Source organism: Lasiosphaeria miniovina (genome assembly GCF_030549165.1).
Source record: "Lasiosphaeria miniovina strain SMH2392-1A chromosome Unknown B0T26scaffold_4, whole genome shotgun sequence".
In the NCBI taxonomy this organism is placed as follows: Eukaryota; Fungi; Ascomycota; class Sordariomycetes; order Sordariales; family Lasiosphaeriaceae; genus Lasiosphaeria; species Lasiosphaeria miniovina.
In genome coordinates, this window is record NW_026848223.1 from 6,030,041 (window position 1) to 6,043,168 (window position 13,128).

The 13,128-nt window shown below is 55.5% G+C and overlaps 4 protein-coding genes and 1 non-coding gene across 5 annotated transcripts; 3 read left to right on the forward strand and 2 right to left on the reverse strand.

Annotated features, from left to right (window-relative positions):
• Positions 1-937: 937 nt before the first annotated feature.
• On the forward strand, positions 938-1,037 carry B0T26DRAFT_t132. The gene has a single exon. It is a non-coding gene; the product is annotated as a tRNA-Pro (tRNA).
• Positions 1,038-3,386: 2,349 nt separating this feature from the next.
• On the forward strand, positions 3,387-4,786 carry B0T26DRAFT_778884 (phosphotransferase enzyme family protein-like protein; the record flags this gene model as incomplete). The annotated part of the gene is made up of 2 exons (XM_060446661.1): positions 3,387-4,637; positions 4,676-4,786. The coding sequence occupies 2 exons, from the start codon at positions 3,387-3,389 to the stop codon at positions 4,784-4,786; spliced, it is 1,362 nt and encodes a 453-aa protein (XP_060297373.1).
• A 221-nt stretch (positions 4,787-5,007) lies between these two features.
• B0T26DRAFT_333333 (FAD dependent oxidoreductase-domain-containing protein) lies at positions 5,008-6,590 on the reverse strand. Its single transcript, XM_060434429.1, has 3 exons — positions 6,229-6,590; positions 6,054-6,147; positions 5,008-5,980 (listed from the first exon to the last, which is right to left on the reverse strand). The coding sequence occupies exons 1-3, from the start codon at positions 6,434-6,436 to the stop codon at positions 5,287-5,289; spliced, it is 996 nt and encodes a 331-aa protein (XP_060297374.1). The 5' UTR covers positions 6,437-6,590; the 3' UTR covers positions 5,008-5,286.
• Positions 6,591-10,736: 4,146 nt separating this feature from the next.
• B0T26DRAFT_741484 (Mss4-like protein) lies at positions 10,737-12,035 on the forward strand (the record flags this gene model as incomplete). The annotated part of the gene is made up of 2 exons (XM_060443972.1): positions 10,737-11,432; positions 11,538-12,035. The coding sequence occupies 2 exons, from the start codon at positions 10,737-10,739 to the stop codon at positions 12,033-12,035; spliced, it is 1,194 nt and encodes a 397-aa protein (XP_060297375.1).
• Positions 12,036-12,416: 381 nt separating this feature from the next.
• Positions 12,417-12,917, reverse strand: B0T26DRAFT_676734 (uncharacterized protein; the record flags this gene model as incomplete). Its single annotated transcript, XM_060440009.1, has 1 exon — positions 12,417-12,917. One exon carries the CDS (start codon positions 12,915-12,917, stop codon positions 12,417-12,419), a length of 501 nt encoding a protein of 166 aa, XP_060297376.1.
• Between the last annotated feature and the right edge of the window lie 211 nt (positions 12,918-13,128).

The following is a 13,128-nucleotide window of genomic DNA, read 5'->3' on the forward strand; positions in this document are numbered from 1 at the left end:
AATATTTCGACACGGAAGAATCAAGACTTCTGAGCTGCTCAAACAATCGGGAATAGATATTGACTTATATCTGGTGTGGTGATTCGGTTGGTTGAGGAAACGGAAAGTCAAGAGGTATGCCGCTTCACCTCATTGTTTTGTCATGAGTTCCGTTAATTGTGTTACTGAGCTAAGCTAAGACAGGAGGCCGAGAATCTGGGGAACGAACTTCATGGTTGTATAGTGGAAAGCCCTGTAGTCCTGGAGTTAATAGAGGTCCTTAGCCGCGACTCGGCCATCAGTTGTGGAATGGAAAGCTAACCTAAGTCATCAAATGGGCAAACATCATTAGCGGTCAACAATTACTGGTAGCACGATGCAAGTGGAAATATATAATTATGGTTTATAGACTTCCAAGACGGGCTCTCCTATAGCTTCAGTGGAGGAAAGCGCTACAGGGTGATAGTATGGCGAAAGTCAAAACACCGATTAAACTTCAGCAACTTATCGTCACAACCGTTAGACTCTAGCAAGTGGTAAATAATATGGCTGGGGGGTCCTAGAACAGTGCCCCTGTCTCAGCCTGGCTCAGTCTAACGCAGCGCCGTGCAGCGCTGTCTGACGGCGACTTCCCGCAGCAGCAGCTCGACCTGCGCAACGAAGACTTTTGCCCTCTTTCTCTATTTCTGTCTCTCTCTCTCCCTCTCTTCTCACGCCTTGGAGTCTGGTGGGATCGCATTCTCCCTCATGGAAAACGTTGTGTGCCCGAACCAGATGCACATCACATCCCACGATCAATATACGTCCACCACAATATCCCTCCCCAGCAAGCAGACACAGACACACAAGAGAAACCCAGCAGGAAACCTGCCTACCTCGCTGCCTGTGCCCGCTCCTGTGCCTGTCCTGCGTGTTCTCCACCCGCCGCACGGCCTCCTCTCTGCATCAAATACAACAAGGGCCCTGGTCTAGTGGTATGATTCTCGCTTAGGGTTGTAATCCTGAGCATCACAACTCAAGCTTGCGAGAGGTCCCGGGTTCAATCCCCGGGTGGCCCCTTCTTTTTGCCTCCGGCAGTCCTCGGTTCAGGCGATATGGGGGCGTGGTGCTGTTGTTCGCAGGGTTGACCTTGCGGCGTGGGTAGATGTTGTGCTCACTTGGCCTGGGGTCATCCCTGAGTTTTGTTTCGGGGATGGGAGTCCGCCTTCGTTTTCGTTACGTGGTAGGTTGGTTGTGGGGCGGACGATGAAGACGTCGTGGAGACGTCGGTTCTTGTCGGTTGTGCCAAGAATAGAACCAGGCAAGGACACGTGGGTTGGCGGCCACTGGACGGGCGGCTGTTACGGTTTGAATTAGCCCAAGGCAAAACGATTAGAGTCGGTCTTCTTTGTTCGGACCAATTACCCAAAGAGATAGAGAAGAAACGGCGGGTGTTTCACGGGCATTGATTGTTCCGACCCAATCTCTAACAAAGCCGCAGCCCGCGTCAGCGAAGAACTCTTTGTGAGATCACAACGTTGATTCTGTTAGGAACCGAGAATGGTACAATGTCGAGGAGACCGAGGAGGGACTTGACCTCTAGCAGCCAAAAGGTAAAGGATAGAACGGTGTACCGTCTCATTGAAGGACTCGGGTGCCGGGATGACTCGGGAATAGACGTGGTGTTGTTTCCGCGATGAAGAAACCGGCCACATGGCTTCTTCTTGTTCGTATTCTCGATGGACTCGAAATAATATCTTCGTCTTGATAGGTAGAAGAAAGATTTGGGAAATCGCAGACGGGAAAGTATTGGAAACGCCTTGGCAGACCAGATCCTGTTTCTGTTGTCTTTTTATCCATGAACTCGAAGTAGGATCCGTGTTTCGACGTGAGCTTCGGATTATCACGTCGTGCAACGAGGCCTTCCAGCATGGGCATGCCGCAAGTAGAGTCCCTGTATGAGATGGTTTGATTGTTAGCCATGGTCTGTCCAGAAGCATCAACATAATTTGAATATTTATTGCTTGTAAGCCGCAAACATGTAGGGCAACAAAGTTGTGATTGTGTTTCCAGGCAGAGAACCCGTCCAGGCCACAGCGGAAAATAACTATATGGGAAGGTGATGGTCTGGACTAGGCGACGCAACGCGGATCCGCCTGCCTCAACGTGGATACGCCTGCCTCAATGTGAATCCGCCTACCTCAACTCAGTATCATATTTTGGCATGTGCATAACGTACCTCTATGCTCTCAGCTTTCTCACGGTCGCGGTGAACGAGATCACCGTGGGAAAAAGTACAGGACGCTTAGTGTACGGGCGTTAACCGGCGCACTCAGCAACCGCTTGCACGAGGGTGGGTGTCTCGATGCTCGACGTCTCGGGCACCGAAGAGGCCAAGTTCGGCCTCTCGCAGCTTGAGGTGTCTGGCGGAGGAGGCGGCGCCTCTCCAACCACGAGCTGAAGTCGCATCGTTATACCAACAGCAAAACTGTAGCGTGGTTTGCGCGGCGGTACTCAATGACAAGCCAGAGATTGGCCTGCTGATCGGCAGGTGATCAGAGATTGCCGATTTGGGAAGGGTCTCTAGTGCTAGTCGGGTTGGATATAGGGCACAGGCTTGCTGTAGACGAGAGGCAGTACTTGTACTTGTACTTGTTAACGGATCCAAGTCAGAGGGGTCAAGTCAAAGAAGAGCGTGGCTGCTGACACCCACACTCCGAGATCGAGACAGGGCTGGGAGGGGCGATAGAGGGCAACGGAATAGCAGATGTCGACGGTCGGGAGCACGCAGGCACCGAGAAATGTAGGAAGGGAGTGCCAGAACGAAAAGAATCAAACGTTGGAGCCGCTCTACAGGCGGGGCCAAGAAGGCCGCTCGGTAGCGCTAGCAACGGCAGTGCATCTGGAGGGGTAATGAGAAAATGAGAGGGCAAGATTCTAGGCCTGCAGTCTTGCCGCGTTTGGCTAATCTAGTTTGGGCCGCTGGAGGAGAACTTTGTCTTCCCACACTTCCAAACCGGGTTAATTTACCCCCTCCATCTCTCCAACACAAACCGTTCGCTAGACAGACACAACTCCCAGACAAACACCACCTTCGATATATAACCACCATCCACTAAACATATATCGTGTTTGCGCCAGAGTACAGGTAGCCACGCCTATAAAATCTCGCCCAAGACCCCCACTACCGTTTCAACCTTCTTCTCCCCACCCTTGAAGCACCAATACTGTACCGTCTGCGATTTCCCAAATCTTTCTCCTAGCAAAAACTTGGTCGGAGACGCCAAGTCCAAGTGCGCATCATCAACAGACACAGCACCCATAACCGTCAATCCCGCCTGTCGGAGCCAGCAATCCCCTCCAATTCCAGTTCATTCCTCAGCTTTCGGGCATCTGCTTTCGAGTTCACACCCCTCACAACCTCAGCCATGGCGCCGATCGACTTCCTTGCCGACAAGAAGGCCACCAAGCGGCAAGAGGAGTTCGAGGAGAAACTCTGCAACGTTATAGAGGACGTCGTCGACTTCGTAGTCGAGCAGCTGTCGTGGGCCGAAGCAGGCCAATACAATGCCTGCTACACAGGCAGATACAACATCAGCCTTGACATCAGCCGGCTCGATGGCGAAGCCCGCGTCATCATCCGCTTCCCTATCCCTGGCCGCGTCTACGGCCCCTGGCGCGACGAGAAGGTCAGGAATGAGGCAATGACTTTGCTGTACCTGGCCGAGCACACCACGATTCCTGTCCCGCATCTGCTCTCGTGGGGCCTCAGCGACCAGAGTCTTCACGACCTGGGCCCGTTCCTCATCACGGAGTACATGTATGGAGAAGACCTGGAGACGATCCTCAAGAAGGACGAGTTCTCGGATATCGTCGACTCCGCAGCCGGCAATGCAAAGCTCAACACGATCTACGAGCAAGTTGCGGGATACATGGTCCAGCTCTCGCGCCTGGAGTTTCGGAAAATCGGCGCCGTCTCCCGCGACCAAACGGACCCAAATGCCAAGTGGGATGTTACGGGGCGCCCGTTCACACTAGACATGAACGCCGCGAACACCATCGGCAGCCACCCACCGCAGCAGTTCGCGCGCAAACCATTCAGAGACGCAGCCGAGTACCTCGCCGACCGCGCCAGATGCTACCAGATCCACGTCAAAGCGCAGCGCAACACGGCGCAGGACAGTCTCGGCAGCGACCCCGGCACGGCGGCATGGAGCCACCTCGAGGCGCGCTGGCGGTTCGGGCGCGCCATCGAGGCGTACGGCATCGAGGCGTGCGGGCCGTTCCGCCTGTTCTGCGACGACCTGCACCCGCGCAACATGCTCGTCGACCCCAAGACGCTGCGCATCACGGCGGTGCTCGACTGGGAGTTTACGAATGCCATGCCCGCGCAGTACGCCTACGACCCGCCGAGCTGGCTGCTGCTGCGCGAGCCCGCGGCCTGGGCCGTGGATGGGGATGTTGACGAATTCAGGCGGCTGTACGTCCCGCGGCTGAACCAGTTCGTCCGCGCTGTCGAGCGTGCTGAGCAGGCGGACCCGCCGACGGGAGACCAGCCGTGCCTCTCTGCACGGATGCGCGAGGCTTGGGGCTCGCGCCGTTTCTTTTTCAACCTGGCCTCGCGGGATAGCTTTGGTGTTGATGAGATATACTGGGAGGTGCTCCATGATCACGCGAGTGTCTTGGTCGATATGGGTCCTAAGATGGTCGGGGGAAGGATGCTTATATCCGAAAGAAGATTGAGCAGCTGAAGGAGTACGAGGCTGACGAGCGCGAGGAGCGGGAACGGGAGCGGGAGCGGGAGCGGGAGCGGCAGAAGGGGTTTTGATTGGGATGTGTTCAGCAGGATTAAGGGCCAGGTGTTTTGTATGTATGTATAATTATTAATTAATGTGGAAGAGTTTTCATTACCGTTGTGGTCGTTAGGTCTTGAGGGAAAGACGAGCCGGTTTTTTACCCCAAAGTTGCCGTTACCTACTCCCAGTCATCTACAAGACGCGTCGCCGCCTTGCTCATCCACTGCTCGGGCACTACTCGGGGCATGGTTACGGAAGTCGCAAAGCGTAGTTTAATTAGAGTAGTAGGTAGTGCTCTACAACTCAGCGGAGTTCTAGGACTACTTCTGTCGTGAAACTTTCCAAGCCCATTGATAAACAACCAGTCCAATCTCACAGCTCAACCACCCTCTGAGTTAATTATTCAAGTTGCTTCAAAGTATGGCGCACCTCAGGCCGGTCTGCCGCAATTCCTCTCACGCCAACTTAAACGGAGACATATCGACGGAAGGATCGTGTTCGAGAACAAGTTCAGACACAACTTTCCCCGACCCTAGCCCCAGGGTGAACCCGTCAAGGTCGTGACTAAAGCCCAAAAAACGCCGACACTATACCCTCCCTTCGCTAAAGCATCCCGTGGTACCCTGTCCATAATAGGCCGTCCCTGCGGCACCGCAGGCATAAAGGCCCTGCCGGAGCTCAAGATCCGGCGCTTGTCGATGTGCAAATGTCGAGAAACGCATTCCTTGAGCTGCGCAACGTCCTCGGGGCTTGGTTGAACATCTTTGGGAAGTGGCGGTGTCTCGCCAACGACCCACTCGAGCGCGCCGGCTGCATGTAGCTCTCCATTCGTGAACCAAGAGACATGGACATCGTCGCCTTCATCAAGCGGGCTCGACCAGACCTGGTGACAAGCCCCCGTATCCATTCTGCGCTGTTCAGAGTCTGTCGCATCCTCAGCGCTGAAGCGTAGCCACGCCTGCACGTGCTGCTCCGGGGCAAGTCTGAGTCTGATGCCGGCCGAAGGAAGCAGACGTGAGAAGAGGGCTGGCGACCAGCTTCCGGCCGATATGATCAGGTTCCGGCAGGCGATCTGGCGAAGTTCGCCTCCTGCCACTTGAAATTCTACTGTGCTGTCTTCTTCTCCAGCATGCTGGCCGATCCGCACCGCCTCTGCGCGTGTAGGGAATTCGACGCCGAGATGCTCGCAGTCGCTTTGTAGAAAGCTGCAAAATGCCGGGGGGTCGCTTTGAGAGATTCAGTTTCACCGTCGGGGCGCCCGAAGATACCAGAAGGTGAATAAGGAGACGGGCAACATACGCTCTCGCGGCCGTCGAGCCATCGTTGATCAATCCTGCTTTCCACGTGTCTCGCACTCGTAACCACGAGGGAAGTTTTGACAGCTCCTCGGCGCCTGGAAGGAGAGCATAAGCACGCGTCTAACAGTTGTACATCACAACGGATGTGAAGTTGCAACGTGGAGGAAAGGGCTTACGTGTAACGGGAAACGGAAGCCGAGGGTTGGAGGGATCATACTCGTGGAAAAACACGGCATGGACGACGAGGGGCGAGTATCCAATGCTCCGAAGTGCATGACCAGATACGGCAGCCCGGGCGGCTAGTTCGGGAATACAGCTTGTATGAAAGCTTCCCAACGGCTGGACCTGCGGATCGAACCCAAACTCGCCCAGGGCCCTCCCCATCGCTGTTCTTACCCTTGCCCATCCCTTCGCATTGTCTAGACGCTCCTAAGCAGACCCCGGAGGACGGATCAGCAACCAAAACCGGCAAGTTGTGGCCTCGGAGGGCGAGCGCGAGGTGGTAGGCAGTTGAGAGTCTGATTATGCCGGCTCCGAGAATGACGGTGGGGCCCTGAGGATTAGCTGCGGCGGCAACCTGTTGGAGGCGCTGGGCCATTGTTATGCTTAGATAAGTATAGAAGGTGGCCCGACTCCCACTAGACGCACAGGTGGCCCGTACGTAGGCCTCATAGTTTACACACTAAGTCTACAACCCAGCATTCGTAGGAATCCATCCTTCTTCACATCTTGTTTCCAGGCATATATAGTGTATTAAAATAGTAGCTACGATCTTTTCCGATCGCAGCTGCCACTGATATAATATAATCGAGATCAATTTGGCGCCGGGCGTCAATCCCCGTAGGCCAGATTGACTCTTTTTTCGAAAGACTTCCGTAGCGCACGCAATCTATTCCCGGTACCGACGCGGCCTACTGCTCCGGTACACGCTATCGTGGCGGATTTAATACCGTATTTTCTTCTCCGTAATTTATTATATCACCCGTACTGTCAATCCGTTAACTGGACTAATCCGTTAACTGGACGGCCGATTGATACTAATCGAACTGATCTTTATTATCATTACCTGCGTGTTATACGCGTCAATTGGAATCGTCTTTTCTGCCCTTTGCGCCTTTTTGCACTAGTCGCGTGCGAATACCACCCTGGAACCCCAATTTCGCCCACGCTCCTGGAACATTCCTGGGACCCCGCGCGAGACCCCGCAAACGCACGAACCACCAGTTCCTGCACCACAGACCACTGTCTAAAACCCTGTCCTAGTACTACCAATTAAGGTCGTTTTCTTGGCCTGTCAGTCCACCTTTCTGTTAATAGATTGACAGCTACGCGAACACTTTGTTGCAGCTCAGATCTTGAGCTATATTGTGGCATACCCAAACACCCTCGATATTACATCAATTGAAGTCGTCGAGGAGTATTTCGAACACTTACCGCAGAATGTTATCAAGGCTATCGAACACCAAAACGAGCAGCAGCTCGGCACCAGACGGCGGAACCAGGGTCGGACCATCACCTTCAGAAAAGGTAGACGAAGGTATCGAGGGATAAATTAGATTCAGATACAGGCCGGAGGTGGCGGCCATCCAAACGGGGGAGCAAGTCGCTTTTTATCGAGAGGAGAGAGGGTAGAGGGCCGAGAGAGGTAGAGAGCCGGGAGAGGTAGAGGGCCGAGGGATTAGCAAGTTCAGACAGACCTCCGCATCGATAAAAGGCGGTGTCGTATTTAACCACCACCTTGTGCAACCACCGACGAGCTGCGCAACGCTCGCAGATGCCCAGCACTACATTCTTTGATTTGGGGAAAGTAAGGTAGCTTCCGCCAGCAGGGCCGAATTAAACGATGCAATACTTTTAGGCACGGCGAGGCTGCTGCTGCTTGGCTCGGGGATAGAAAGGAAGAGTAAATATGCACTTATTTATTTATTCATTTCTCTGACCTTCTTGCAAAGCTTTGAAATCCCCAAGCTACGCCCTGTCAAGTCTACCTCTGCTCTGCCTGCCAACACAACTGCCGCCTCGAAGGTCGAAACTCTTCCGTTTTGGCTCCAAGACCGTCTCGGTTCTCGGTTTGGGTTTGACGCGTAGCACAGTTCGACTCACCGTGTCCCAAAGCGGACCAGAACATGCCGCAGTTTTTCGCTGAGCAGCTTGGTCTCGAATGGGTGTCCTGTTCGGTAGCAAGTTTGACATTTCTGCTTTGACGGGGGTTTCTTTGTCGGGCATTTTTATGTCGAGTGGCTGCCCTACAGATGGAGTATTGCTTGGATCTTGTGTGATACTACCATGTGGCGCTCTTTGATGATAATTAGTTTGTGAAACCCAAGGCCAACTGCGTGTCCCGTCTGCGCGTGTTCTCCCGTTTTATTTGTTGTCCCCATTTTCTTCCTCGCTTTCAGAACACTGAAACCGATTTGTAAGCCGGGGCAATAGACAATTGGCTGCCGAGATACTCTCAGTCGACATGTTATTCTTCACGATATTTTGTAACCGCCACTAGACACAGCTGTAATATTCGAGGGAGGTGATATATCCTGTTGTTTTATCGGTTAGTCTCTTTTATTTCAACGCTGGAAGAACTCCAGAGGGGCCGGGAAGCTTACCGGGGCCAGAACAGGGGGAGAAAGACGTGATGAACGTGGTGGCTAGCGAAGTACTCGAGCCCAACGGAGGCAATGCAGGTTCGGGGTAAGACTAAATGGGCATAGCACACAGCCGCCGGCGCTTCCTCTGTGTGTTGATAGGGGGTTTGTCTTGCGCATGGACTGGAATCATCAGCTTGACTGAACAGAGAGCATCAGCTTGACTGAGCAGAGAGGCGAACATGGCTGCGGCTCGCCGGAGCCAAGATATTCGTCACGGCCAGCACGCTCGAGCACGGGGTGGTGCTGGGTGTTGTGAAGGCAGGCATATACGAGAGTCAATGCTGCAAGTAAAGAATGGCTGTATTCGTAAATAACTAAGCTAAGGAAAGGAAAAGGAAAAGAAGAAGCCTGCGGTTCCTGCAGGCTGTGGGTTTGTGGTTCAGTGGTGGGGCAATTGGGCCAGTCCTAATTGGGAAGAGAGGGGCTGCGGGGTGGAGCCTGCAGGCGACGCCACTCGAGGTTGGCTTAGTCGACTTGCTGTCGTCAACTGGCTGAGTTGGGTAGATCACTGGGTGTGATGTTGGTCGACTGTTTGGGCTCAACTGGCCGAAGGGCAGGCTAGGCTAGGCTTTGGAGGCTGGGGTTTGCTAGGTATATGCGAGCGAGAGGTGCCTTGGATGTGGCGAAACCCCAGGGCTCGGCAACCGGCGGCAGGTTACTAATTCTAGGTGAAAGATTTCTCTCCGATACAACGATTAGATATATGCAAAGTTAGGGCCTCTACGGAGTCAGTCGTCGTTTTGGGCAGCGCTGGCATCAATTCAATCAGGCCAAGTATGAAGCCTTATTTGACTGTATTTGAGGCCTAAAATGGTGTATTTATCTGTGTAAGAGGCTCTCTCTGATTGGGTGGGTTTATTTGACCAAAAAACAAGGAAATCGAGTCCCGAATGGCACCCTGAAACCGGAAAAAAGCCCTCGACCTTCAGGATCCCCATTTACTCGCCCAATTCTTCGTGCATATGAGGTAATTCAGGGTTTCGTCGACCATACTATGCCAGGGTCATTATGGTAGTCGTGAGTAATAAGATGACTCCCTCGACCTTCGTGAGGCGTACGAACCGGCACCGGGCGAGGGATGACGGCGTACTCGGCCTGGTAGAGATCCCAGAATGCCCTCATCGCCTCTTCGGCCCGCCCACCGCCCAGGAACTGGGTTACCCACTTCTCCTTATGCCCTAGGTGTAGTATCATAGCCGACCAGTATGCTGGGCTCTCCTCCATCAACGGTGGAGGCAGGCATATTATCGAAGACCCGGGAGCCAAAGAAGCAGAGAAATCGCTATAGGAAGGTAGGATTCGGCAGTTTGTTTACAGCGGCTAGCGATAGTTGCATTGCAGCGGCACAGCGGCACTCGAATTCAGGGCATTCGAATTCGAGGCATTCGAGGATTTTCCCGGGACCAGAAAATGCATGGTTGGCCTTGGTCAGGGACTGCCGTGGTTCCAGGAAAACTCGGAAAATTGGGCCCAAAAATGGCTCAACCAATGGGAAATATTTACAAATGCCAATTAACCTAGCCCTCAATTTGGCCTGAATTTGACCCCCAAAATGGCTTATTTGCCTGCAAACACGGTTTTTTGGAGGTCAAATTGATTTGGCATTTATTTGGATTGGTGCCAGCGCTGGTTTTGGGGAAACCCCGCTCGGTACCACTCTTGCGGTACCACTCTTTCCCGGGTCCCAAATCTGATACTCGTCTAATTAGGCCTGCCCAAAACCGCCTGTGTCGACTAATTAGCTCTTTGAAAACCTCTTTGAAACCAAGGAGGAACTTTTGTCAATTCAGTTGTTGTTCCGCCTGTGAACCTGGGCTGCTGGGCTAGGTACCGGCCAGCTGCCGTCACACCCCGCCTGTTCACGTGCCTTTTAATTCTCTTGCCTCTTGCCGCTTGTCCCACCCCGCCCACAATATCTTGAAGCTTCGCACTGCAACATCGGCCCCCACAATAAGATCAATAAGATACAAAGAAAACACTCACCCACCGACATAGCATCCAACATAGCATCCAACATGGCGTCCAACATAGCATCCAACATGGCATCAGACGCGCCGCTCGTACTGCGTCCAGCCGAGACGCTGACAGCCCAGTGCTACTGCAAGTCGGTGCACTTCACCGTCACGGTCCCCACGTCTGCGCTGCCGCTGCCGGTGCACCTCTGCCACTGCCACATCTGCCGCCACACGCACGGCACGCTCTGCACCTTCCACGCGCCTCTGCCCGCGGGCATCTCGCCCGTCTTCATCGCGCCGTCGTTCCTCGAGACTTCTCTCACAGGCTACACCCACTCGGACCAAGCGGCGTCGACGCGCTTCTTCTGCAAGACGTGCGGCTGCCACATCGGCGACCGCGACCGCGAGGCCCCCGCCGACGGCACCGCGCCCGCGTGGCGCGTGGCGACGTCCATCTTCGACACGCACGCCGCCTCCGTCTTCGACATCCGCACCCACGTGTTCACGCCCCGCGACGGCGACGGCAGCGGCAGCGGCAGCGGCCTACACTGGTGGCTGCCATCCATCAACGGCCGCGCGGTGCGCACCTGGAACCCCGAGCCGGGTGACCCGACGTTCCCCATCCCGGCCCCGGCACCGCCCGCGCGCGAGGTCGATGCCCAAGGCCGCGAGCGCCTACGCGCCGAGTGCCACTGCGGCGGCGTTAGCTTCTCGCTGCCGCGGCCCGACGACGTGCATGCCGACATCGCCGCCATGTCCACCGACAACAGAGAAAAGGGAGTCGCGGCCGCAGCATTGGAATCGGCCACGCTCCGCTGCGCCGGCCCGCTTGCCGCGCGCAGCAAGCTGGACCGCGCCATCGGCCTGCGCCCGCGCCCGCCGCAGCTCAGCGCTTGGAACGCGGTCGTCGACGTGAGCGACGCCAGCCGGCTCGTGAGCGGCGCGCACGCCGTGGCCTGGGCGTCTGTGCCGCGCGCGGCGCTGGACCCGGCCGTGCCCGCGGATCTAAGATTTGGGTCGCTCGTTCCCTACGAGTCGCCGTACGAGGGCAGCCGCCGGGCGTTCTGTGGCGTGTGTGGCGCAATAGTGTTTTACTATTCTGGCGGCGGTGATGGTGGTGGTGGTGATGGTGGTGGTGGTGGTGGTGGTGGTGGCGATGTGGACACCGTGCGTGTTGCCGTCGGCATCCTCCGCGCGCCCGACGGGGTTCTGGCGCTTGACTGGCTGATGTTCCGCACGGCGAATGTCGAGACCGGGCTTGCTGGGGGGGGGGGACAACGCGTGCGCGCGTTTGACGGCGTGTTTACCGAGGCGCTGACCCAGGGGCTGCGGGATTGGGGTTGGGAGACGCACGGGCTGTATTCCAACTTTGAGACGCCTTGATTGCTCGGTCAGTGTCTGGCCGTTGATTATAGGGTTGATTGGTTATGGGTTGCGTGGCTGAGACGGAGAGGGTGCGGGTGCTAGTCCAAGCTCTATGCTGGCGGCGACCGCAGTACCATGTCAAGGCATGGGGACGACTTGTCACATTCTTCTTTCTTCCTTCCTTCCTTCCTTCCTTCCTTCCTTCCTCGCCTTACAGGGACGGGGACAAGCTGATATAGGACGTTGATATGTGCGAAATGCGAAATGCAAAATGCGAAATGCGAAATGAAAAGATGTGCAGACAAGAAACTCAAACTCCCGACACCGGCCCTCGCATGATGATGCGCCGCCGCCTTATGCTGTTGCTAACCGAAAGAACAAACCAGCCAACATCCTCGCTCACAAGTCGGTCGACGCAACTCTCGGCCCCTTCGTCCCCTCACCCGGGCCGCCGTCACTCAGCATCGTCGGACGCAGTGCGTCAAAATCGTCGGGCCTGCTGCCGACTCTCAGGCTGTCACGGAGTTGTGTGGCAGTTCTGGACCCGGAGAAGCGCGGCGGCGAGTAGGGCGGCGGCGCATCACGGGGCCCACGGGCGGTGGCCGGTCTCCGCGGGCCCTCCATCTCGATGAATGGGCGGTGCCGTCTGTCCTGGTCTCTCTTCCACTTGCGGGCGAAGACGAACAACCCCGTGGCAATGGCGAAGAAGCCGACAATCGACACGACGACGCTAATGATGACGGCCGTCGGGACCGCTTCGCCCCGCGGGCCGCTGCCGCTGTCTTCGGAGGGAGATGAATAAGGGGTGTCGAACGTCTGCCGTGGCCTCAGGAACTGTGCGGCGATTGATCGCGCCACTGCCCACGGCCCTGTGGCTGGCGCCCCCGAGAGTGCCGGCATTCTTGTGGTTGCTCTTCGCTCTGTCGAGTATGTCAGGGCTCAGGTCTGACACCTCGAGAGCCGAGGGAGGGAGACAGGAGGGCACCGACTTTTTGAACAAAAGAAGCAAAGAAACAAAGAAACAAAGAAACAACTGAGAGACAAAGTCTCGTTTCGAAACGTGCTCGACGCGAGGGCGCACAAGGGCAGTTTAATAGGCAGCACAAAGGGC

Bases quoted from the DNA above. Each gene is read 5' to 3' on its own strand.
- B0T26DRAFT_333333 (XM_060434429.1), bottom strand. From the start codon at position 6,436: ATGGGGAGGGCCCTGGGCGAGTTTGGGTTCGATCCGCAGGTCCAGCCG. The intron at 6,148-6,228 runs GTAAGCCCTTTC...CTCTCCTTCCAG, and splicing joins GCTTCCGTTTCCCGTTACAC to GCGCCGAGGAGCTGTCAAAA. The intron at 5,981-6,053 runs GTATGTTGCCCG...AATCTCTCAAAG, and splicing joins GGCTCGACGGCCGCGAGAGC to CGACCCCCCGGCATTTTGCA.